The sequence below is a fragment of the Parus major genome, chromosome 1A (assembly GCF_001522545.3).
Source record: "Parus major isolate Abel chromosome 1A, Parus_major1.1, whole genome shotgun sequence".
Taxonomy (NCBI): Eukaryota; Metazoa; Chordata; class Aves; order Passeriformes; family Paridae; genus Parus; species Parus major.
Window position 1 is genome coordinate 56,363,914 of NC_031773.1, and position 23,936 is coordinate 56,387,849.

The 23,936-nt window shown below is 42.7% G+C and overlaps 1 protein-coding gene across 2 annotated transcripts in view; it reads right to left on the minus strand.

Moving 5' to 3' along the window:
* The window catches only part of CREB3L2 (cAMP responsive element binding protein 3 like 2), a 68,876-nt gene that overhangs the window by 15,598 nt on the left and 29,342 nt on the right, over positions 1-23,936 (minus strand). For both annotated transcript variants that reach the window (XM_015628665.2, XM_015628664.2), the window contains exons 2-4: positions 14,786-15,002; positions 2,967-3,133; positions 1,295-1,382 (exon numbers count right to left, since the gene is read on the minus strand). In XM_015628665.2, coding sequence (XP_015484151.1) covers positions 1,295-1,382; positions 2,967-3,133; positions 14,786-15,002 — 472 coding nt within the window. The remainder of the gene's footprint in view (positions 1-1,294; positions 1,383-2,966; positions 3,134-14,785; positions 15,003-23,936) is intronic.

Sequence of the window (23,936 nt, forward strand, 5' to 3'; positions counted from 1 at the left end):
AAGAAGAGGAAGGCCTCCTAAGGACATGATTTGGCAGAGCTGAGAAGTGACTGACAACCTAGTGACAGCAAAGGCTTCAATGCACTGATGGAGCTGGAGCAGCACAGGCAGCCACCACAGGAACCTCTCTCACACTGTCTATCCAACAACCTCAACTGCAGAAAAAAGAACCTGCTCTAGGGCTGTCAAAGCACTGCTTGTGATGAAATGGGTCTGGACCGAGAGCAACAGGACATGTCTCACCTACTCTTATTATTAAATGGACAATTTAGCAGATACTCAAACCAGCCATAACTAAGTCTCTTTTTCTCTGAGCTAAATTTACAGAAATTGGATTTTGAAGTAGGAAGATACAGGGCTAATCTGCCACCTTCCACTTCTGTTATGCTTAGTAAATTTGAGTTGAAAAAATCAAATGGGTGGTGAGGGAGGATGGAAGAAAAATAGTAATAAAAAAGAAATCTATAATACTCTTTTTTTCTCACGTTAGCTCTTGCAGTTGTCAGAAGAAGAAACATGTTTGAAAAACAGAAAGCCCCTAATCCCACAAAGTGAACAAACAAATCTACACGTGAGTTGAGATACAGCCTTCCCTTTATCCACCTGCTACATCATTTGCTTCTCTCCCTAGAACAGTACTACTTACCCACAGAAATTAATTCACTCACAGAATATCAAGTGTTTCTAACTGAAATGCAGTTATCTGCTCAGATTTCACAACAAATATTTGGCTCTTCCAAAGTTTTCTTGGCTTTAATTGCATTTAGCTTTCAGGGATGGGATCTTTGCTCCTCCTTCCACATTAGAGAGTAGTATAAAGAGATAATGATTGTTCTTAAAATGATATACTACAAACAGGTTCACCTAACTTTCATCTTCATATAAACTCACATCCTGCTTTTGCATCAGAGATTAAGAGAAAAGTTTCTTATATCTTAACTAAGTCTCCTTATATTGATTTCTTTTCTATCCTAAATAATCCTGCACTTGAATAATTCAAGCTCCCTTAGGTACAATTATTAATACCCTGCAGAGAAAAAGGGATCATTTTCTTTGTGATGAAAAAGTGAGGGGAAAAAGAAAGGAAGAAAGAAAAACCTCACATAAAGACTCAGAGAGACTCTGGATCTTCAGTAGCCAGATCAACAGCCTTAGTTGAATCCCTATAAAACAACAGCTTCAGCCTAAAAACTAGCATGATGAAGGAGAAATCCAAATATTTAATCAGGGTGAAGTACATTTACTGTATTTTCTGGACATCTACCCCTACATTTTCATTTGGTACTTAACAGACCTTCCTTAGAAGAGAGGTTCAGGAACTGATCCACTTCATGGGGCTCCAATTTAATCTCTGGAAGAACTTTCTGGGTCAGTGGTTTGATCTATAAAAGAGAAATTAAAACAAGCATGAAAACCTGGGGTACACACCTTAAAAATCCTAATAGAAGGACACAAGGATTACTTCTCCATAAATGGAGAGGTTTCCTCTCCCCCTGCTCTGCCAAAGGCAAAGTTTTAACTGCTTTGCACAGTCTGCTAAACCAGGCTACAGAGAATACTGCCCTGACTACTCCCACTATGGCTTTTCTTACTACTATATTTAGCTAAAATAAAAGATTACTCCTCAGAGATGACATTTCAGACTGAAAGCTAACATGTAACCCACTCAAATTACTTCTCTTAGCAACAGAGCTGCTGCTAGGATGTGCTGGACTGCACGGTCTGTTTGAGCAAGGACAGAAACACCCCTGGGAGTCAGGGAGAGCCTGTTAAAGGCCATTGTCATCTGGCACAAGAGCAAGGTGCCAGTCACTGAGCACCAGGTTTTGGGACCCAAGTCCTTTTCACAGTGCTGGGGAGCAGGAAAAGAGACAGTCACTGCTGAATGAAGTTTGGAAGACACCTGGCTTGCCCCACTGACAGGGCTGTTGCCCAGAGCCTGTCTGTGTGCTACGGTCCTAGGCCTGAGGAAGCCAGTCTGGCACACCAGCGGGTTACCTGCAGCCAAAATCTCTCCCAGCAGCCCATGTCATCAATCCATGCAACAGCAATGAGCCACCAGCAAGTCCCACCACTCTGCACACCACAGCATCCCAAGCTACAGCAGGACTACGTCCTGGGAACAGCACACTCAAGCTAGGAGATAATTATGGGAAACTTGTGCTTAGCTTTTTTCAGTTTCTCATTAAATAATTTCTGTTGCACAAATTTCTGATCCACATCCAAGTGGAAACATTTATTTTCAGCATATATCAACTCCCTCCAGCCTGGACTGACATTGCATCCTGGGGGCTGACAACAGCTATGCTTCTTCCTCTACTGGCTGGGGACCCTGGTGAGCCACCAGCTGCTGCAGTTCATTCTCCTTAACCCAAGCACCAACCAAACTAAGCTCTTTAGAATGCCCACTGGCTGCTCCAGCTGTGGTCAGAAAAGCACCACAAAGCTCCTTGTGAGGCTGCTTGGTCTCAAAGTGGCAGCAGCTTGAAATGTCAAAGCTTCACATATCTGGCAAAAGTAACTTTGCAGGCAAACAGGGAAACTCTCCAATCAATCCAAACAAGGAGTCTTGTTCTGCTTAGGGGAAGGCACAGCAGCATTAGAGCAAATTCTTATGACAGACACTCAGCTTGTCACAGGCTTGATAGAGCAAGTGGATTAGTCAGTTCAGGTGCAACTGGCTCATTAGAAACTATTCAAATATTTCTACATACCCAAGAGCCCCAAGCTAGCACAAAAGACGAAGTTGTATATCCAGCCATTAAGAGCTAAAGATGCAGACAAGTGTTTTGAAACACAAGCTCTTACAGCAATAGTGGGACACCAGCAACCATTAAAAACCATTAAAGCAGACTGCAGTGTGCACCCTGAACCGCCAAGCTCTGGCACCAAGGAGGGTACACTGGTGTGCAGCCTTAGGAGAAGCTGCAGCTAACTGTGCAGAGAGAACAGAGAGTCTGCAGTACCAGGACATCTGTCTGTAGTTCAGGCTGTTCCCCCTCCAGCGACGTGGCTGTGACGGTGAGACTGACTGAGGGAGCAAGGCCTGATATCTCACACAGCCCTGGCTCAGTCTTTATTGAAGCTGGAGTAAACTCTGTAGCCAGACACCATTCCTCATTTTCCAGGTCACCTGCCAGGGAAGGAAATTGGACACCACATGTTTAGATCAGAAACAGAAAGACTACAAATGAAAATAATGTCATTCCTCCTCCAGAGAAGGGAAACACAGAGGACATTTTAAGTCTATCAACAAAACTCTGCCCTTACTATTCAGCTCTCAGTCAATGCAGACAACCATGCCATTTCAGGGCTGTAACCTAATCCTAGCCCCAGGATACACAGAGGAGCAGCGAGGAAAGACACAGAGCACTAATCACTGCACATTGCTGAAAGCTGCTAATGCGTAGCAGAACAAGACTAAACAAGCCACTGGGTAAAGCAGCCAGGGAGCCATCTCCCAAACAGGCTAATGCCTGCTGACTCAGTTTTATTCCTCCTTCTAGAGATAGCCTTTAGCCAGACTTCTGCTTCTTCTGCTGCCTGCAGTAAGCAAATAGCTCAAATGGTGGGATTATACTTTTAAGAACAAAGTATTTGTCACGCCGTAACTTCATTTTTTTCCCCCAAGGACTCATTTAGTACATGCAAAAGAGGATATAGGTTTTGATGATTTCACAGGAGCACCAGTGCCATGGTGATCATGTTAATTTCCTCCATGCAGCCTCTGGGAAGGCACAGCACAGGATGCATATTTTATCTGGCAGCAATGAAACATGCATTACGTGTTGGCAGAATTATCCCCTAACTCCACTTACTGAAAGCTCACTAGTCAAGAGAAAGCCATGAAACCTTTTTCTAGACAAAGCTGAAGGGTTTTTGCCCAGCATTGCCAAGAACTGGAAGAAGGTTGGCATGGTAAGTTTAGCTACCTATTTCCATTCACTGTTTGACTTGCTGAAAAAGGACTTATTTTCCCAGGTGTGAAGTATAACAAAGGACCAAGACTTTGGAAATACTCAACATTTGAAACAATTCTGCAAGGCTATTAACAACTCCCTTTAAAAATACAAAATAATCAAATGCATTTTTGGCAATTGCAATTTGCCTTAGAAAGCTTCCTATTCCAACTGAAAGACTTTAGTCTTTCCTCTTGCAGGAGAATATCCTATACCAGGGGCACTGCATCCCAACTGCATGTGGCACAGTCCTCTGCCACAGACTGAGCAGTCATCATGAGAGGCACATCCGTTAAACAGAGCAACTGGAATCTGAAACCAAATACACATGAAAGAAAAAAGAGTGCTGATCTTTCTTTCAAAGCTTTCTACTGCCTTCAAACAGATTCTTTACTGTGTATATGAAATGAAAACAGAACAATGCATACACCGTAGGGCTGGTAAAAGCTAGAGAGCTTTGAATTAACTGCAGGCTGCACCAACATCCTTGGTGTGCCGTGCCACCAGCATTCTGCAAGGCTGCACAAGAGCCTTCATTCACAGCTGAGTGTATCAAGCTGGTGAAATGTCTCAGAGCTCAGCTGCAAACAGGTAAGAAAAATAAGAGTGTGCTTTCAGCCTCTGTGCTGCTGTGTGTCCTTGCTGTTAAGACCACACACACGCAGAGCACACAGGCACTGGGCAGAAGCTGGGTGCCTGGAAGAAGGGAGAAGAATGTTCATCTCCAGTTCTAGTAATTACTTTGTGGTGGGACCTAACCTCCACCACTGGCAAGGAAGGAGGTAATTTGAGTAAAGACACACTAAGGAATTAAAAATAAAAAAAAAAATATGTATCCTGTAATCAGAAGCTCAGGAACAGCAAGGCCAGCAGCTCTGCCAGATTTAACTGCAGAGCAAGGGCTAAACACCATATTTAAGCTTCTGCAGAGCTTACTCCAAAGCTTCCTGGGAAATGCAAAAAATTCAAAAATAGAAGTATTTATGGGAAAAAAAAATAGGTAGGCTTGTCTAAATATTAACTCAGGAGAGAGGACATTGCTCTTTTTCAACCCTCCCTGAGCCTCTCTACTTACAAACACAAAAGCGCAGCTCCCTCCCAGCTTGCTCTGTATGCATCATTCAGGTAAAACCTTTCAAGTGGTATCTGCCTGGAAATACAGAGTCCTTTGGCAAATGCAACTTCCAAATGCCTGTTTGTATAACTTGTGTCAAAACTGGCCCCACATCAGCTTGTGCAGAGCCTCTGTTTGCTGCCTCCTGCACCTCTGGGTCAAGCTACCCCTGGGGCAGGGCTATTGTGAAGGCCATGGATAAAAGAGAGCTATTAGCGAAGCCAGTAATTAGCCCTCAATTTTCTCAAATTTGTATCATCATGAAAGTAGAAAGGAAATCCAGCCAAGGGTGACCAGCAAAACAGGGCATGTCCTCTAAGGCTGCACTTTCTGATGTTTATCACCTCTAATCCCCAGACTCATCACGAATATTCAGCTGCTCTAAGACAGTAAGATATGCTGGCCTTTGGCTGGTCATTTCACTCCTCTGGAATCCATCATTTTACTCCTCTGGAAGCCGACTTTGCTGATTAACCTGACATCCCTGCCATCACCACTTAGATCTGCATAAACTACTCGGAGTTATTCTAGGCTTTAAGCCAGTCTAACCAGTTTGTAGGGCTACAGATGGTTTCCAGCGACAGCAACACGCTGCCTTTAGCACTCAGATAATTCTGAAGAACTGCATCTGGCACTTTTTTGACACTGCCTCTCACAATGCCTGCTGACAGCTGTCATTCCAGATGAACAGTCCCGTGAAAGGAAGGGATGGAGGACTGGTCAAATCTCACCTTGATACTCTCCTCCCACACCCCTTTTTCCAAGTTGCTGTTACACATTCCGTACCAGGATCAGGGAGTGTTGTGCTACAAGTTACTTTCTTTTGACAAATTCTAGTTTCTGAAGTCACCAACAATCCCTCCTCTGCTCCAAGGGAGCTACAAGGACATTTACCACTCTCCTTTCTCTTCTTCCTGAGTGCAACAGGTTGAAATTATCTGAAAATCATTCTTAGTTTACTCTTATAATAGTTCCGTGGCACCTTAGTGTATGGTACACTAAGCTGTACTAGCAGAGCAAAGTGGCAACCCTTCTCCCAAAGCCCTTGAGAATGTAACACAAAACCAGAAAAACGAGCAAAGAGGAAAAATGCAGCAGGCTAATAGATCTGTGGTCATATAGAGAGGCATGGCACACCCTCCAAGACAGGAGTATTTCTGATGAAGGGTTATAGAGAACCACAGGAGAGGTTTCACAGAACAATGAGAACACAAGTCATTCAGATATAGAAAGAAGAAAGCCTAAACAAGAAGAGATTTAGCTCTCAAAATGGCTAAGGAAACACATCCTAAGTACTGTCAGTTTGGCTCTCTCTCTTTAGAAATCTCTTCTCAGGCTTCAAAACAGTTCAGTGTTGAATAAGTGATCCTGGCTTGTCAGTTCCCTCCCCAGCTGAAATTTTCTACAAACCTCAGAACTCCATCATGCAAGGACTACTCAGAGGAGTAGCATTTCCCTTTACCCACACATCCATAAGTCCATGAATGCTAGGCATTTTGGCACATGGAACATGTCATTTAGGGAGTCCACACAGTACTTAGCAAAATGCCAGCCAACACTCCTGCATTCAGTGCACTAGTGCTGGTAAATCACCCATGTGAACCGAACACTCAGGTTGCAAAGTGCCTATGGTGTTCAAGTGTTAGGAAATACCTATGAAAGTTTAACTCAGTGTCCTTTTGCACATCATATATACCTAAAAATAGGAATGTTTTAATAATGTGACCAATTTCTCTGCAGAATCCGAGCTTTATCCAACAAGCAGAATGCATGGTGCTTCACTAATTGACAAGATATTCCATGTTTTGTTCTTTGCACTGTCTTGTGCACAGCCTCACCTCTCCTTTACCAAATACAACTCAAAATATGTTCCCACAGGGCTATTTAATTCCCTCCTAGGGAAATGCTCCACAGCCTGAATTCATTTTCACAGTGGAGCTGAAAATTCAAGTGAGACATGGAGAGACTAAGGCCAAAAAGTAACTAGCAATTTAAAATGTCCAGCTGGAGATAACTGCAATTGGATTTTCAGATGATTTAGCCCTGTTATTACACTTGATCAAAATCCAGTATGCACTGAGCTTTCAGGTTGGGCTGTGAGCATCTACCACTGCTGCAAGTTAAACATCAGTTTCAACTCAGGCATCCAAAAAACCCATTTGTCAAAGCCACCCAGGGTTTGTGACACATGCACCTAAGATCTCCTGTGTCCAAGACTAAAATTACATTTCTCCAGAAAGCTTTTGTGTGCTTATTCTGTCATCAAGCTTGTTCCTCTTCTCCTGCAGACCTGTTTAGCACGCATCTTCCACTGCACACCTCACACACTGTGGTGATGATGACTGTCAACAGCAATGTGCTCCTCTGAGCATCACAGCTGTAGCTGTAATCAGTGTGTGTGGTTTAGGCACAAAACCAACAACAGCATGTTTTTACATGTCATAATTAATATATACCATTTCTGTGTTTATAAAAAACATTTTTAATATATCTGTATTTATACACAGATATAAAAAATTCTTAATAATAGTGTCTTAATAAGACCATGTGCAGCTTTCTAGGATATTCATATCTCTCAGAACTGCAACGTTTTGCTTCTTTTCTTGTTCCATGACCATGTTAAAGAAATGCAGGATAGGAAAAGTGGAAAGATCAAAAATGCTTATTTCAAGTATACAGTTTTTCTAATATCAGAGCTCCTGACAAGTTTTGTTTTCCTTTTCCTATTTCTATCCAACTAATTCCTCCATCTTGTCCATCATACCACCTCCTTTCCTATGAAAAAGTAGATCTTCTCCAACACTGACTAAATTTCATCCTTTCTGATAAATGTACAGAAAAACAGAACTTGCAAAAATAACTAAAATCGTGTCCCTTGCTCTCCACATTCCTTTCAGCACTCTTCATTAGAGTTTACAGAGATGCTTATTGCTGGATAAGGAAGTTGCATGTGCATTTACTGTGCATTTTTAAATAAATGAGAGATTCACTCTGCATCTCACCCTCATTCACTCATCTCAAATACAGAGATGCAAGTATCCAGAAAAACAACATGGGTTTCACCTTTTTTCCCCTGCAGTAAGAAGTAAGATAGCACCACTGTGTAAACAACCCACATGAAGGGTGTACCACTGAACCCAGTCTTCAAGGGGAATAAAAGCAAATACCACCATTACAGATCTCCATCACAGAAAGCAGATGCGTGCACTGAATGTCATTTCAAACCAGTGTGCAAATAAGACCTCCAGAACCATCAAGGGATTTATCTTTATTTGTATCACCAGAATGAAGAGGCAGCTTTTGCCTGCATCTTACAGTTCACTGTTCAAGCGATGGGTAAAGTAACTTAGAGAAAAACAAAACTGAAAATTTAAGGAGACCACAGACTATCAAAGTGCACAGGTATCAGAAAAGTCATCTCTGAACAGGGTAATGCAGGAAGTTCCCTAATGAGCTAAAGCCAAGTGTATTTAAATAACCTTCCTCTTCAGCTGTGTCACAGACTCAAACAATAGGGCTCCAACTAACTCCTTTTGGTGCATGCCCCACTCCATGCATGTCACCATGCACCACAGGGCTGGATGCACAGCCCACCTGGCTTCTGCCATGCACGACCATCTGCAGCCTCAGGCTCAGCTCACCACACGCTAATGACACGCTTTGATGCACACGGTGCTTCAACTGCACCAAGGGTCCCTGTGTGCAAAGCTGGCCTCTGGACACGTGTTCAGTGCTCACCTGAATCTCCCCCTGAGCAGGAGTGCCTCCATACCTGGAGCAGTAGGATCTAGGGGGGCTCACCAGCTCTCCACCACAGAAGAACGGCTGCCAGCTGGGAGCCAGCTAACTGCAAAAGGGAAGGCACCTCTTGGAAGTGGCTCACAAGTTGTTTGTGGGGAAAACAACTGCTTGATCTGTCAGAGAAGCACCTCTGCACCATGAGCCCAAAAGGGCTGCTGATGCATACATTTTGTATGTCCAAGCAGCTGGACATGCTACTTGCAGGGAAGAAAGTTCAGCATCCCCAGCTTTGCTGTCAGAGACTTTCCAGCCTCCCAAAGGCAAACTGGACCTTTCTGGAGAAATAACTGCTTGGGAATTCCCTGGGTTCCGATGGTTCTCAGTGCCCAGCTCTGGGCTCACATAACACTCCCTGTCAGACACAGGCCCTGTTTATTATGCCTGAAATGCTGAACTCCAACGCCTCTACCTCTCCCCCTCTCTCCTTTGGGAGGTGAGAGCCCACATTCATCGACAAACAGTTCCTCTCACAGATTTCCCAGATGGCATTTCCCCCTCCCGGCGCGCACACACGCTCCCACCGCCAACAATGAAACCGAAGCCCTCAGAACTGCTGCGACAAAAGAGATACTGTTTGACTACCAAACATTGGGGTCCTTTTTAAAGTGCCAGGAAGGGAGAGTTAAATAAAGGGGCAAAGACGAGCAGCAGTGATACACATTAATTACAACACATAGCAAAAATAGCTTTCTTCCTAACAAATGATCATCATTCTACTGGCATCCCCTCTTTGACCAGCATGGAGTCCATGTAAAACCCACAGATAATTTCCATCACTATCAAAGTTACTAAGATAGAAACAAAGTCATATCACCTTTAAGTACATGGGAGTCAGGCACAGACTGAGATGGTAGCTGGATTTAAAGCCTAAAAGTTGGATAACATTAAATATTCTATATAGGATATGATACATTCTATATGATATTTTAAGGTATGAGAAAGTTATCTACAGAAGCACTGTGGTCAAATAAAAGTTTTCTCTCTCAGGTCTGGATTTTTCTCCTCACACCCCACACAGATGCTGTGAAGGCAGATCTGTATTATGAATTCAACACACATGAAATGGACTTGATGCTCACAGTACATAACTAAGTGAGCACAAGCTGTTAGTGCAACACTACAGAAAAAATGAGATCACTGGTTTCACAAACAGCAGGACTGGAAGTGGGAGGAGTATTCCCATAACAAGCATCATCAGGAAAACTATTCCTGGGAAATCAGTTTCTGTAGTCACTTGACAAAGAGTTTGAAAAAGAAACTGCAAAGTCCCTGTGCTGAGAAAGGCATGGCAACAGCTGAATCTCCAGAAGATTCCACCTCAGGGGAAACACCAAGAAAGTGCAATTCATTCAGACTGTATCCAGGCAGCAATCAAGAGGGAACTTAATCACAGCCTACAAACACCTATGGAAAGAGGTTTCAGAGAGCAGATGGCTCTTTAAAAGAAACAAAGGCTAAAATGAGATCTCATCTATGTGTAACTGAAAGCTAAAGCAGGTCAGACAGCAAATAGAGCTGACAATTATTAACAATAACCGTAAGTTAAAGACCCACCTCCAACTCAAAACTAACATTTCTCAGGCATGCTGCTGCTCAAGTAGGAGTTACAGGTTTGATGCAGAGTGACCTGTTGAGTTGTGGATCTTGGATATATAGAAGTTCTAAAATCTCCTCATACTCTGGTATGAATTTAGTTGTTCTCATACAGAGCAAAGCTTTCAGGCACACGGTGTGATTCTTGGGGTGTCCTGTACAGGGCCAGGAACTGGACTTGATGATCCTCATAGGTCCCTTCCAACTCAGAGTATTCTATGATTCTATGACTTTAACACTGTAGATGGTGACAAGGGTTGACTGCTACCTTTCCACATAAAAATCATTCAAATACAGGCTACTCCCACTAATGGCTTTCTCCTTATTTCCTAAATAAATACAAAAGAGAAAGAATTACACAGAAAAAAAGTTGCAGGAATATGCTCTAAAAATTATCAGTATAGCTTTGGCAGCAACTTTTGAAAGCACAAGTGAATTTCTTTGTTAATTTCCATTTTTTCTAAAATCAGGGCAGCAGAGGTTCCCATTTTCACTGTTCAATGCATTTGGAGAAAGAAGCAGGACATTGTACCTCCCTATACAGAGGCTATATAAAAAATAAAATTAGGATTCTCAGATTAGTAATATAACCTACTATAAATAATAAAACTCTTATGACTCACATATACATACGTATGTTATGTGTGTGTGCATACATATATAATATGCATATAAAATCTATGAAGACCAACCTGAGCCTAAGCTCATAGAGGTGCCTCTATGCAAAGAGAGAGCATATGACACTGATTACTGCTTGTGAAATCCATACCTAAGCAGTGGTTTTTCATAGCCCTGCCTGAGATTAGGGGTGGATTTATTGTTGAAGGGAAAGAAGTAGGAGCCACGTTTTTGGGGTGTTTGTTTGGTTCATTTGCGTTTCTTATTTATTGGTGTTTTTCTTTTTCAAAGCATGTAGAGAGATGGACTTAAAGTTTAAAAGTTGAAAAAGAAAATTCAAATTTTAAAAGCACATTACAGAAAAACATAACCTCAGCAGTAAAAACCCAGTAACAATACAGGTTACAGTCTGGGGCCAGCCCCAGTTTTGGCACAGCTAGGAGTAAAACAGAAACACATCATTTCAGCAATCAGTCTGTCAAACCTTCAGCCAAGACAAGCCTCTCCAAATCCAAAAGTAACTTCAAAGCATTCCTGAGCAGGAAAGCATGAACAGGAGGGGCAGGTGGAGACCCAGACTAGTCTCAAAAGCAGAGGCCTCAGGGGACTGGGAAAGGAATGCACCCAGGCACCTGGGCACAGTCTGAGGAGACACAGCATCCAAATGACTGGTCAGCTGTCCACTGCCCTGCCAGGCTCACAAAGTGAAAAACACCAGAAAAATCAAACCCAGCCCCACCACAAAACAGCCCCAGCACTTGAACTCATCTCAGAGGATGAAAAGCCCCACAGGATGCTGCAGGCTCTGCCTTCACATTCCTGCTACACACCAGCCCCTCAGTATTACCTGTACTCAGCTGTCACCCATGTATCTCACACGTCCCAAACAAGGGACAGCCACTGTCCTTTTGCTGTTTGTGTCCACAGCCAACAAGATCAAGCATGGGAGGGCAGGGAGGGAGCCTACACTCCTGTCTCAAGGAGAATAACCATAGTGCCTGCTGAAACTTGGGTCTTGCCTTGCTCCTGGCTGTCTGACCAACAGCCCTTCCTTTCTAAAAGGCTGCAGAGACCACAGCAGAAAATTAGGCTGTGGATGAGCTTTCTCTATTTCTTTACAGCTGTCAGAAATGAATCTGTGCCTCAAAAGGCTGTGATGAGATCTCCCTTACCCATCAGCCCTATTCTCAGTCTGCCCTCTCAACTCCTTCATGTCCTTTCAAGGGCATTTTCCACTCTGCAGCTATCCACTGCCCTTCTCCACAGCCACCCTACAGTTGTTCCAAAAACCCCAGGGCTCAAAACCAGAAAGCAGAAACCTGGTGGGAGAGAGGTGGCAGTGCAGCTGGTGTGGATAGTTTGTAAACAGGACACAGCCTCCTTTTTCCATGCTGCAGCCTGAAGCCCTCCCCACACCATAACTCCCATCTACCAGTTCAGGCAAACAAAAGTGATCAGCCAGCTGCAAGCAGACAGGTCAAGCCTGTAAATCTCTCTCCCTCTAGTATCTTTAAAGTTTATGCAAAACTGAATCTAAGAATAGATTCTAGTCATGGGGAGAAACCAAATAATGCATTAAATGCCAGATGTCTTGTACACATGTGCTTTAACACTGACACCTTCAGAGAGCCCACACTAGCAACAGGCTGCAAGAATTCAAAGAAGTTATTCTGTAGAAAGCTGGGGAAATGGCCTCAATACAGTGAAGTCAGAAGAGTAAGTGGGGAAAGCCAGTGTTTGGACCTTGACTTTATGGCCACTTATATGTGCTCTCACACTGAAATTTAACAGGACTTCTCAGAAAAGTTAAACCCAGACTTATGAGTTTCCTAGGTTTTATAGTTCTAGCTCCTTTTAGAAAAACTTTATATAAAATTTCCAATTACAGGAATAGGTCAATTCAGCAGTTGCAGAAATTACGGTAATGGCCAGGCAGTGGCCAGAAAGAAACAGCTCACAGCAGAAATTACTCGTTCCCCTGCAGGAGTGGCCAGGAAAATGGAATCAGAGCAAACAATCACTTCACCATAATGGCTGAGAGGAAACATCAAATAAAATTTTAATAAGATGGTGGGAGACTTGGGGGGAAAAAACAAAAGATGGAAATAGACACCGAAGGGCTTAAACCTGTCTTGAAGATCATGTGCTGAACAAGGCCAGCCTATTTTCTCCTCACCACAGAAAAAGCATGAACACACTCTAAGAGCGCACCAACCTGACCATTGGGATGGGTATTTGGAGAATGCAAATTTTTTGGACATTCTATATATGTCTCAGCTCCTGCCACTCCACAAAACCCCTCCCAGGTCCCCAGCAGCAGAGGATCATGCTGGAGCATATGGACCTCCTCCTCCACACTCTGTACTTTCTGATCCCCAAAAGGACACTGGAGCTTCCAGTATCTGTGCTCTACTCCACCAAGAGGACTGGCCTTCAATAGAGCTGTCAGGAGTGCTGTGTACCTTCACTGTCCAATAACAGAGATGCTTTCCATCTCCAGTGTCAAGCCCTGCAGTACTGCCATCCACAAAATCCTTTCTCCCTGCTCTCACAGATTGAGGGAATGAAAAATCATCAGGGTGATGCCTTTGATTATCTATCAGACAGCCAGGTTCACTCTAATACTGCAACTCCCTTAAGCACTTCTCTGAGCTTCACTGTTTTGAAGTCAATAGGTGCAGAAAGGTCGTGAGCAAGATCCTGGGGTTAAGATTAAATAAAATCCCAAACACCAAGAACAACTCTTCTTCCTCCTCCTCTCTTATGAAACACTCTGCAGACTGAACATAAGATGAAACGTTTTCCATTCATTTTCTATTTTTAAACCCACTTGTTAATGTTTCTTGGCTTTTTAAAACACCATTTGACTACAGTTCTATTACAGTGGTCTCAGCAGTATGAATTTCTTCAGAAATTTTCCCCAAAGGAAACTCCCCTCACATTTAGCTTAATTTAAAGCTTCTCTCTATTAACTTCCAGAAAAGCTTGGTTTCTGATGTTCCTTGTGCTTGTTTCCCCTTCCACAATTAATATCTCCTGTATGTGTTAATTTAAAAATATTCATATAAAACAACTAGGAAATATAAAAATGGAAGATTTTCTGTAGATTATGTTTCCCAATAATTTCCAAAAGTCCTGTCCCACACTGAAAAATTCTTCTCACAGGTTCTATTAGTTGTCCTCTTGTAAAATCTCTAAAAGATTTCATCTTGTTCCAACAGAGCACTTTGGACTACAAAACTGTCAGCCTTTGAAGACCTGTCTGGTGGATCTTCACAATCAGCTTAGCTGGTAATACTTAGCCACAAGCACTAATCTCTCTCCCTTTTACTGTAATGCAGCTTAACACTGCACTGTTTTGTACTGTAAAGCTAATGGTGAAAATAAACCAAGTATTAGTCAAAGGAGTCAGCCTGGCATTGCAATTATTCCTTAGAGTTACCAGATATTCATGGTCTTGCTCCTCCATCAGCCCTTTCACAGCAGAACAAGAAGACTGGATCTCCTCCTCCCACCATTCTTGCCATCCCCCTTCTTCCCCTCCAGAAGTTTGTAACTGCTGAATTACAGATAACTGCTAAAAATGCTATGGGTTTTCATCATTTTCTATGCATCACCATTTTCCACAGCCACAGTTCCACCAGGAGCATTTCATTACTGCATCATCACAAGAAATGAACACGGGCTCAGTGTGCTGTACCTTCATTAAAGTTGTCATCAGTCGAGATGTGGGTCAAGGGAGACTGAGGTCGAGAGTCCCCACAGAGGGAATAGCTGTGCTCAGCCTGGATGAGGGGTGCTGGGGATGCTGGAGACAGTTCCACTTCCATTATTTCATTCTTCTCAGACAAGAAGGGATCATTCAAGAGCTGGCCTAGGACATCAGGTGAAAATTCATCCAGGAACTCTGTGAAGTGCTGTGGAGACAAAAAGGCAGGGGAAAGTTTATCTCCTTGCCTGTCTGTCATGCCAGCCACAGGAGAGAATAGATCAGAACAATTCTATATGTGCCCTGGCTGTCCGTGCCAGTCAGCAGCAGGATCTACCAGCCCTGTCTAACAACCTCCTCCTCCAATCACTACAGCTAGAACAAAAGTCCTCTCAGAGGCACACATTACAACTGAAGAGCCTGTCACCAAACTGCAACAAAAAATGGAAAATGGAAGCATGGTACTCAAGTCCTGAAGCAGCCTCCTCCCGCCACACCAACTGCATCACTACAGTGCACCACCAAAAACGGGAAAGCATATTTCCCTCAGATAGACTGAAAGTTCCTACAGGATCTGTCACCAGAACATAATATGTGTGGAATAGAATATAGGGGGTTAATGCTCACTGAAGCACAGAAGGAAAATGAAACACATTCCTGAAGCACAGACTCCAACACCACATATGACTATTTTAGCTGTGCAGAACATTCTGTGTGCTCCAGGAAAACGGGTCCATGCACATCCACAGCCAAGCAATTAACACATTTGCTATAAAATGGGTTTCCTGATTGATTTATGTGTCTATTTTAGAAGTAGCATTCCACCTAGAGCCCATATCCAGCTTCTAGGCCCCAGAGCTAAAGCTCCTGACAGCCACTACTAATTACCACTTTGTCTATTGCACTGAATTCATTACACTAGCAACATATATTAGATCTTTATGTAGTAATTTCATATTTGTTTATTATTCAAATGAGCGCAAACCAAACTTTGCAATCTATTTCCTTCGAACTCCAATGCAGTTCCTATCAATAGCCAAAAACTTTGTCTATTCATCTTCTTTCCAACGTCAGAAAACTACATCTTTGGCAGATGAAAAATCTGCACTGCAACAAATCATTCCTGTTCATCTCATTCACACAAAGAATTCTATTTTTATATAAAAATACTTGCACAGTGAATTGTAATGGGATTTTCTGAACAATGAGGCATTATCTACCATCTTATATAGGAATCTTTGTCGGCTGAGGCACGATGCTAATAAAAGTCTACGTTTGTTTGATTTGTTTAGTTTTTGCAAGCAGTATTGATCTTGGCTCTTTATCGTGCTCTCTCCTGCAGAAACAAACACTGAAATTCAAGATTCAGTTTCCTGTAGGCTAAATTAAGAATTAAACAAGTCAATATTGTATAAACCCACAAGGGAAACGGTGTGCTCACACCCTCACATTTCACAGCTCCAGCAGCACCTGTGGCCATGAAGCCTCATGCTGAAAACTCTGAGCACAGCTGGCTCTCAGAGGGTTCCCTGGATGTTCAAGCACCTCTTCCAAATGCTAACTGTGCCTTTTTTCAAAATGAGTAAGTCTTGAGTCAATTCTGACTGACGCTGAGGAAAAGAAAATATTGACTGAATACAAGGCAATAAACAGAGGACCACAGCTGCCCTGCTGGAATAACAAGCCAGCTCAAGAAAAGCCTTTACAAATGACAAAACCTATTTGTATCATCATATTTACCTACTGTAAATGATAACACTAATAAACTCTTAGAGGGCTCTGCTAGAGGGTCATGGCCACCTTAGAAAGCCTCCTTTATTTTAATTTTGATACCCAAGGACTCGCTAGCACTTCACAACCAGGTGCTTCCCAACAAGGATAGAAGTATAAACTACAACACCCCACTATGCAAAGAAGAAAGAGAGAAAGGATGACCAGAGTAGTTGAACTTCCTGGTACATCAACAAAGACATTGAGTAAAATGGTGTAGGCAGCCATTAATGTGTAAACAAGGCACAGAAATACTTCCCAGCCATGAAAGAAGTCAAGGATGAACCTATAAAAATGGGGTTGTTTTGGGTTTTTTTTTTGCCTTTCTTAGGGACAATGTTTTTCCCTCCAGTCTACACACTTCATTTGGAGCAATAGCAAAAGTCAATTATATTTGTTTACATATTTTCCTAAAGCTGGAGCATTTCCTTCTTTCTAATTCTTGCATGCATTACTCTGACTGATGAACAGCAGACGCTGAAATATGCCTGCTACAATATTTGTCCCATGGGTTCCACATGCAGCTACTTTACCACCAGCATCATCCAATTTCAGGATGTCATCCTTGAAAGTATCATACCTATGTGTTGACTTAGTCTGGCACTATTTAGATGTTATAACTTAACAGACTCAGCTGAAAGAAACATGGCAACAGGCTACTTATTTTTGGCAAATTGACAATAAAGATTTTTATTAGCCTTCTGTCTATCACTGTTTTGATATGGAATAAAAGCTTATCAAATGTTATTTTACTTTTCCACTTGACTGAAGTTAGGTCTAGCAGGTTTTATTTATTTTTTCTTTTCTGAACAGGGAATTTTCCTAAAATCACTCCAGGAAAAGTGAAAGAGGAAACAAACATTCAGCTTCAGAAAACCAGAGAGAAAGAGGACCTCAGGGTGGGGAAGAATGTTCAACATGTTTGTCTGTCAATATTTGTGCTTTCTCCTTTTCACATGCAGCTCCAAAGCAGCAAGCTGTAAGCAAGAAAAGAATATGCATTTATAAGAAAATTGTCTGAGAGCAAATAAATGGTTAGTTTCTAAAATGATTTTCTAGTTTCATTATAATTCTCAAGTTTATTTTTAATGGTCTGTGATGTAACATTGAACACTGGCCAGTAGAGACTGCCACAGGTCAGACTGTGCAGCTACTGAACTCAGCAGACAGACAATTTTAGCGATCTGGACTTCTCACTCTGATTAAAAAAAATCACAGACTCCTTGATTTACAGGAATCTTTCACATGTTATACACTTCTGTACGACTGTGAATGCTTAAAGCTAGATCACTTTTTGTCCTTGAAAAAACAATTGTCTCATTGAAAGTGGCTCCATTTGCTTAGAGAACTAAAGAAGAAAAAGCATCTGAGCAGCAGCTAAAGCAGAAACCATCTGGGGGCAGCCAGACCTCCAACTCCCCAAAACTTCCACCTACACCTAAGCTGCTCCTTCTTTCTTTTCAAAGCATTGCCAACCCCCCTCCTCCTCCTCTTCCTCTTCCTCCCCTCTCTGCTTCCACATGCACCTCAGTGGCCATCAGCCACTTCCATAGCTGGAAAGTCCCAGAATAACCCTCAATTTTGACACAGTAGCAACCACCCCTGTGCTCAGGAAAGGGCAATTTGGGAAGGAAACTGAGACTTTGACCCTTTTAGAACCTGTATATAAATTTGCTTGCAAAAGAAAGAAATTCTTTGTTTATGGCTTGCACCTGGCCATCTTTCACCCAGAGGGGTCACCTTTGCAAAATTTAAAAAGCAGAGGAAAGAGCACTTGCACTGAGAATCTGCCTTTTTTTTCTTCTTTTCCCTTATTGTTGTTAATACCTCTGTAGACAGCTCAGCTGCCAGCTTCCTGCTATCCTCACACCCCACTGGCAGCCCCAGCACCAATTGCAGACATGTGTTAGTACAAGGAGTCTGTTTGAATTATTAAACTATTCTCACCACATAGCAAAGAGATGTGTTCAGCTGAGACTCTAACCTCTGTAAAAAGTCAGGGATTTAGGACAGATGTAACCTTATCTTCCGCCTCCCCTTCCCCCAGACCCCTGAAAAGACAAACAAAACAGCAGCACTCCTGTTTACATACAGACAGTAAACCGCAGCCCTGAGGAGCTCCAGCACTCAATGGCTGGACATTGGCTCATGCCTATATCCTGGGTGTTTTTGGGGAACACAAACACCTCCGGACATCACGTTGCAGTAAGCAAACAGAGGAAAGCTCTCACATCCGGGGGCACAGCGGATTTTTGGACAGCTCTTCGAAAGTAGCATTTGGCTGCAGACCAGCTGTGCCGCGGGCTGCAGCTCTCCACAGCATCTGCCTGTTCCTGCCACACAAAAGCCCTTTTCTCCAATTGCATCAGGGACCAGGGGTTTTTTTACTCCTTGTCTGATCAAATGAAGATCTGTGAAGCAAAACACTCAGGTTTTGCTAGGTGCATGGCAGTGCTGGCTTCTCCACCAGCCCAGTTGGTCGTTTAAAGATAAGACATTACCATGCCTAAAAATGAAAGTCATCTTCAGAAAATTGACTTTCTAAGAACTCGTTAAAAAGGAAGGCAGAGAAGTCAGGAGCCCCAGATGACACTTTCCAATTGTATTTAATTTTTTAAAAAGTAGCAGGCTTTGCTGAGCCTGGAAAATGCACTGCATCAGCTGCAAGTCCCACACACCGCAGCAGCACAATCCCACCTTTTCCAGCAGAGCCATGCCACAGGGGAGCTGCAGCTGCAGTGACAGCACCTTTAGCACACTGCAAAACAAGCCCAGCTCTCCCAGCAGGCCGGGGCAAGGCAGCCATGCAACATGCCAGGGTTATAACCAGCCACAAATCCAAGATATTACCCTCCTGGGAGTTAGTGTCTCCCTTCTGGCTCACCCCAAAGTCTCCCCAGGCTGAAGGAATCAGTCACCCCTCCACAAGAGGAACTGTCAGGTACACAACAGACACTCATGGGATTAAAAAAAAAATCCCACTATCCACCCACAGGTACAAAACAGCCTGGGTTTTATGTCTTTATTATACTGTAAACTCCTTTAATAACTACTCAGTAACTATACTGTAAGTCCTTCATTTGTGGATGAACATAAAGAGTAATGCAAAACTGGCATTTGAAACCAGCAAAGAGATCTACTGTAAGAGCAGACACAATTGTTTGGACTCTCACACCAGCATTTACTCGTTTTAAGCACTTAAAAAATAAAATGGGCAGATTAAAAAAAAAAAATCCACTGAGTGAATAACATACAGGTTGTGTCATTAGCAAAACAAATGCCAGGAAATTCAGAGCTAATAGATTTACATGGTAATTAAATCTGCACATCTTCTCCACTTGCTCAGGTTACACAGTTGGAAATGTTGAAGTTCATGCTGAGCAAATCTTATAATCCACCCCATTATGTACACATGTATGCACACACTCCCGTTGCAAACACTCAAATATTTCCACCCCACAACCAGCAAAGAAGACATGCATTTTTTTAACTCATCAGGGGGATTTTTCAAGAACCATCCTTACTTCTTTGCCCGTCTTCCAAAATATTCTTTCACTTTCTTAACAACCCTCACCAAAAAAAGTATTTTGTATTTAAAAAAGATAACTAAAACCTAAATGAAACTCTTAAATAGACGGGACTAAATATGGGTTAAAAGAAAGAAAAACAAAAATCGAAGAAAATAAGCCCTTGTGCAGCTGAGGCAAGGGTGAGAAACAACCCTTTTAAGTTCAGTCTTTAAAGTCCACTGTCTGCAAGAAGAGAAAAGGTTTTTTGCTATTGCTCATTCCTAGCCCAAGCCTCTTGGGAGTTATGCAAAATAGGAAAATCCTTCTCACACTCCCCTGCCCTTCTCCCAGTGCATAGCTCTTGGATTTAGCCTAACTTTTCAACAGGCTGGGTGCATGTTTTGCTATTTCCCACCCTCTCCCCAAAATGCCAAAGGCAGAAGAGTGAGTCACTGGGGCCAGAGCAGTGAGTCGGTGAGCTGGAAGCCCTTCAAAAAGGCTCCCCTCATGTGAGTCCCTGACTGAGACCTCAAAGTACATTATTAATTCTGTGTTGCAAGTAAGCATTTGGATTACGCTCTCAGGTCAGATGTAGCTGTTCTTTTGTATCAGTTCTTCCCCCCCCCACTCCCTTATCCCTTATTTTTTTTGCCAGCTTGAGCAGCAGAAGCACAGAACACTGAACCTCTCCATTACCTGTCCCCATTCCCCTCGCCCAGCAGAGTCACAATTCTTTACCCCAGTGACTGCAGAGGCAACAAGACAGGTCTGGCTGACCCATCTGCATCTCACAAGCCTCCAAGCCACCAAGAGCAGGGGCAAAACTTCTTCCTGCCACCTCCAGCTAGCGTGGCTCACACTGCACAGGGAGGGGTGCTCAGCTCCCAAAACTTGGGGGTCTCCCACACAAGATACCTGAAGAGGCCAGCTATGTATTAAAAGCTGTGTAGTGAAAAAAGAAAATAGAAAAGTATGTTTGGTTGGGTTGTTTGGGTTTTTGGTTGGTTTTTTTTCCCCAGATGTGCTTCAGCCATGCAGTGCCAGTCATAAATATCTGCTGTGAGATAATATTAATTTGCTTGTTTACACCCTAGCTACACCTCCAGGCTCCATGGAAGGAATTCACATTTACTGCAAGTTTTACATCAAATTAGTGTCTTCCGTGTAAGTCACAGGGTTAAGTCAAAAAATAAAGAGTGAAGAAAGTTTTGAGATTGTACACAGATTTTACAGTTCAATGGTGGGCATTTAGGGTATTCTTTGCTGCCCAAGAGCTCGGCAGGAGGGACAACACATTCTGTTCTTGCACAGCTGGTTCAACTTACAGCCATTTTTAAAAGAACATGGTTGCTCCAGTTCCTTCTTGCCAGGAGATAGATCTTAACAGTATAGGAGAGTTCCACACCGTTTGGGCACACTGCACTTGGCTTCATTTAACATCTTCCCTCAACATGGAAATGGGAGGGGATGAAAGAAAATACATCTCAGGCCTCATGTAACAGCATCCCTTGTTAATGGGTACAGATGAGCCCTTTGTAAGGGGCACAGCCAGCACAGTTCCTGTATTTTAAACAAAATCCACTAGTCTTGTATGTATCTGAGAGATCACAGAATATCCCAAGTTGGAAAGAACCCGTAATCATCAAGTCCAACTCCCAGCTGACTTTAGAACTGTAACAGGAATGAGGAAAAGATAACCGCTGATACTGTTAAGAGAAAAATTGTAATTTCACATCTAGGTTCCCATTAGTGCAGGGGATGTCCTGCAGAACACAGATGCTTTCCAGCTCAGCTGTTTCATGTTTAAAGTGTTCTCAACAGCCTCCTCCCTGAGGACCAAATTAGTATCTTTCAAAGGAGGATCCTTCACTAGCCTGACTGGTGTAGGTAGGAAACAACTTCTGCCCTATCAGCAGTGCTTGCTAGTCCTGACTGATAGGACACTTGACATTTAAAATAAAAATCCTGATTTTTTTCCTTCCACTTCCAAAGAAGTGCTTCTTCTTTAATGGTTGCAAAGTTTAAATAGCAGGGTTCCAGCTTGCAGAAGCAATCATTCTTTCTTTTTCCTAACACTGGCTGCAAACCTACACACCACCCATCAAAAGCCTGCTCTTTAATTAAAGCTGTTATTATTAAAATGAGCAAGGCTTTATGATCAGTATTGGCAGCTTAAAGAGAGATTGGGCATTTTATTTCACAAAAGAGTTAGGAGGCTTTGTTTTACAGATTTATAGTACTCTTTGGGTGGGGGGTTGTTCAGCTGCATTGTTTGTTTGTTTTTAAGAATAGAAGCACAGAAACTGAGGCTTGAAAAGACACAAATTTAAGCTCCTCAATGTTTATTTAGGTACTCTTCAGTTTTGAAGAGTCAGACTATCAAGTACCTAAATGCAGACACCCCGAGTTGATTATGGAAAACATTAATTAGCTTTTATAAAAACTACCACAAATTCATACACATAATGGTTGAAATTGCAGATGTGTGTATAGTTTTAAAAAGAAAAAACACACCATGCAGATATAACCCTTTCTTGAACTCAAGAAACATGTGCTTGAGCACAGTGGATGGAGAGAAAACAAAATGGAGTGGTTCTGTGAAACAAATGTAAAGAAATCAAAGGGTCATATTGCCCTACCCAGGAGGATGAACTGCACAACCCTCACAGAGCTCAAGGATCAGCAGCCTTTGGCTAGCAATGACCCCAGCTGCCACAGGGTTTAGACCCTGCCCAGCAGGACCTGTGTCTATCACACAGATATCTGCTATCAGGGCAGGAGGAGAAACACACTGGCAGGACTTTGTGTTCAGTGCTGCTCTCACTGAGGTTACACATGAAGTACCATGCACTAAAAAAGTTGACTGTGTGTCAAATACTACTTCAGTGTGTGATCTCACCAGACAGTCAAAAAAACAACCACAGTGAAGAACACCTTTCCAAACAAGTCCTCCACCTTGCTCTGAGCAGACACATCCTGGGGTTTGATCTGATGTGCTTCTCACACTTCCCATTAGCTTGCACTAGGTCCAGAAACCAGAAACCATGGATGCACACAGAGCCAGGACTTCATCACCAGCAGGTATCATCACAGACTTCCCATCCCTCACCAGCAGGTATCATCACAGACTTCCCATCCCTCACTGTCAAAACGTTTCCAGTTTGCAACTTTGCAGCAAGTTTCATGTCAAACCTGCTACAGCCCAGCAAGCTAATGAAGAGCAGAGTGACAGTACTTGATGCTGACACCACCAAGAACATCCCTACCCTCTACCTGAAAGAGAACATGGTTTTTGGAGCCAGGAGGCTGGAGCTGCTTCAGATGAGCCAGCTCTACCAAATTCATCTCACAGCAAAAAGCCTTGCATTTTAAAGCCACCCCTAGTGGTCCTCTGTACCATGAGATGGATACTTAAGGACACCCACATTGCACTTGTACAGCCTGAACTCTACAAAAATTCACACAGGAACCCACAGAAATGGTTTTGGCACATCATTTTGTATGGACCAGTACTTCCATCAGCACTGGTACTTTGGGACCCTTCCTCTGAGGGAAGACTCATTTTATGTCAAAACAGGAGTGTGGGTGGGTCACTTGGTTTTCACTTGTGTCAAAGGCAGACAAAGTTTGTTTTGAAACCCTGTTGAAATCTGCAGAAAGGAAAAAAGGAGACAGCATATGAAAAAGATCAAATAAAAATACACTTACAAGCATGTGTAGCATGCATCTGGTCAAATAATTTTAAGATACCCCACACTTGAGAGCTGGTATTCCAATTTTCTATGACAAGCCTTTTGTCACAGTGCCAGTAAACATTACTTCACTCAGTTTTGTAAAAAATAAATACATAAATAAACCATGAG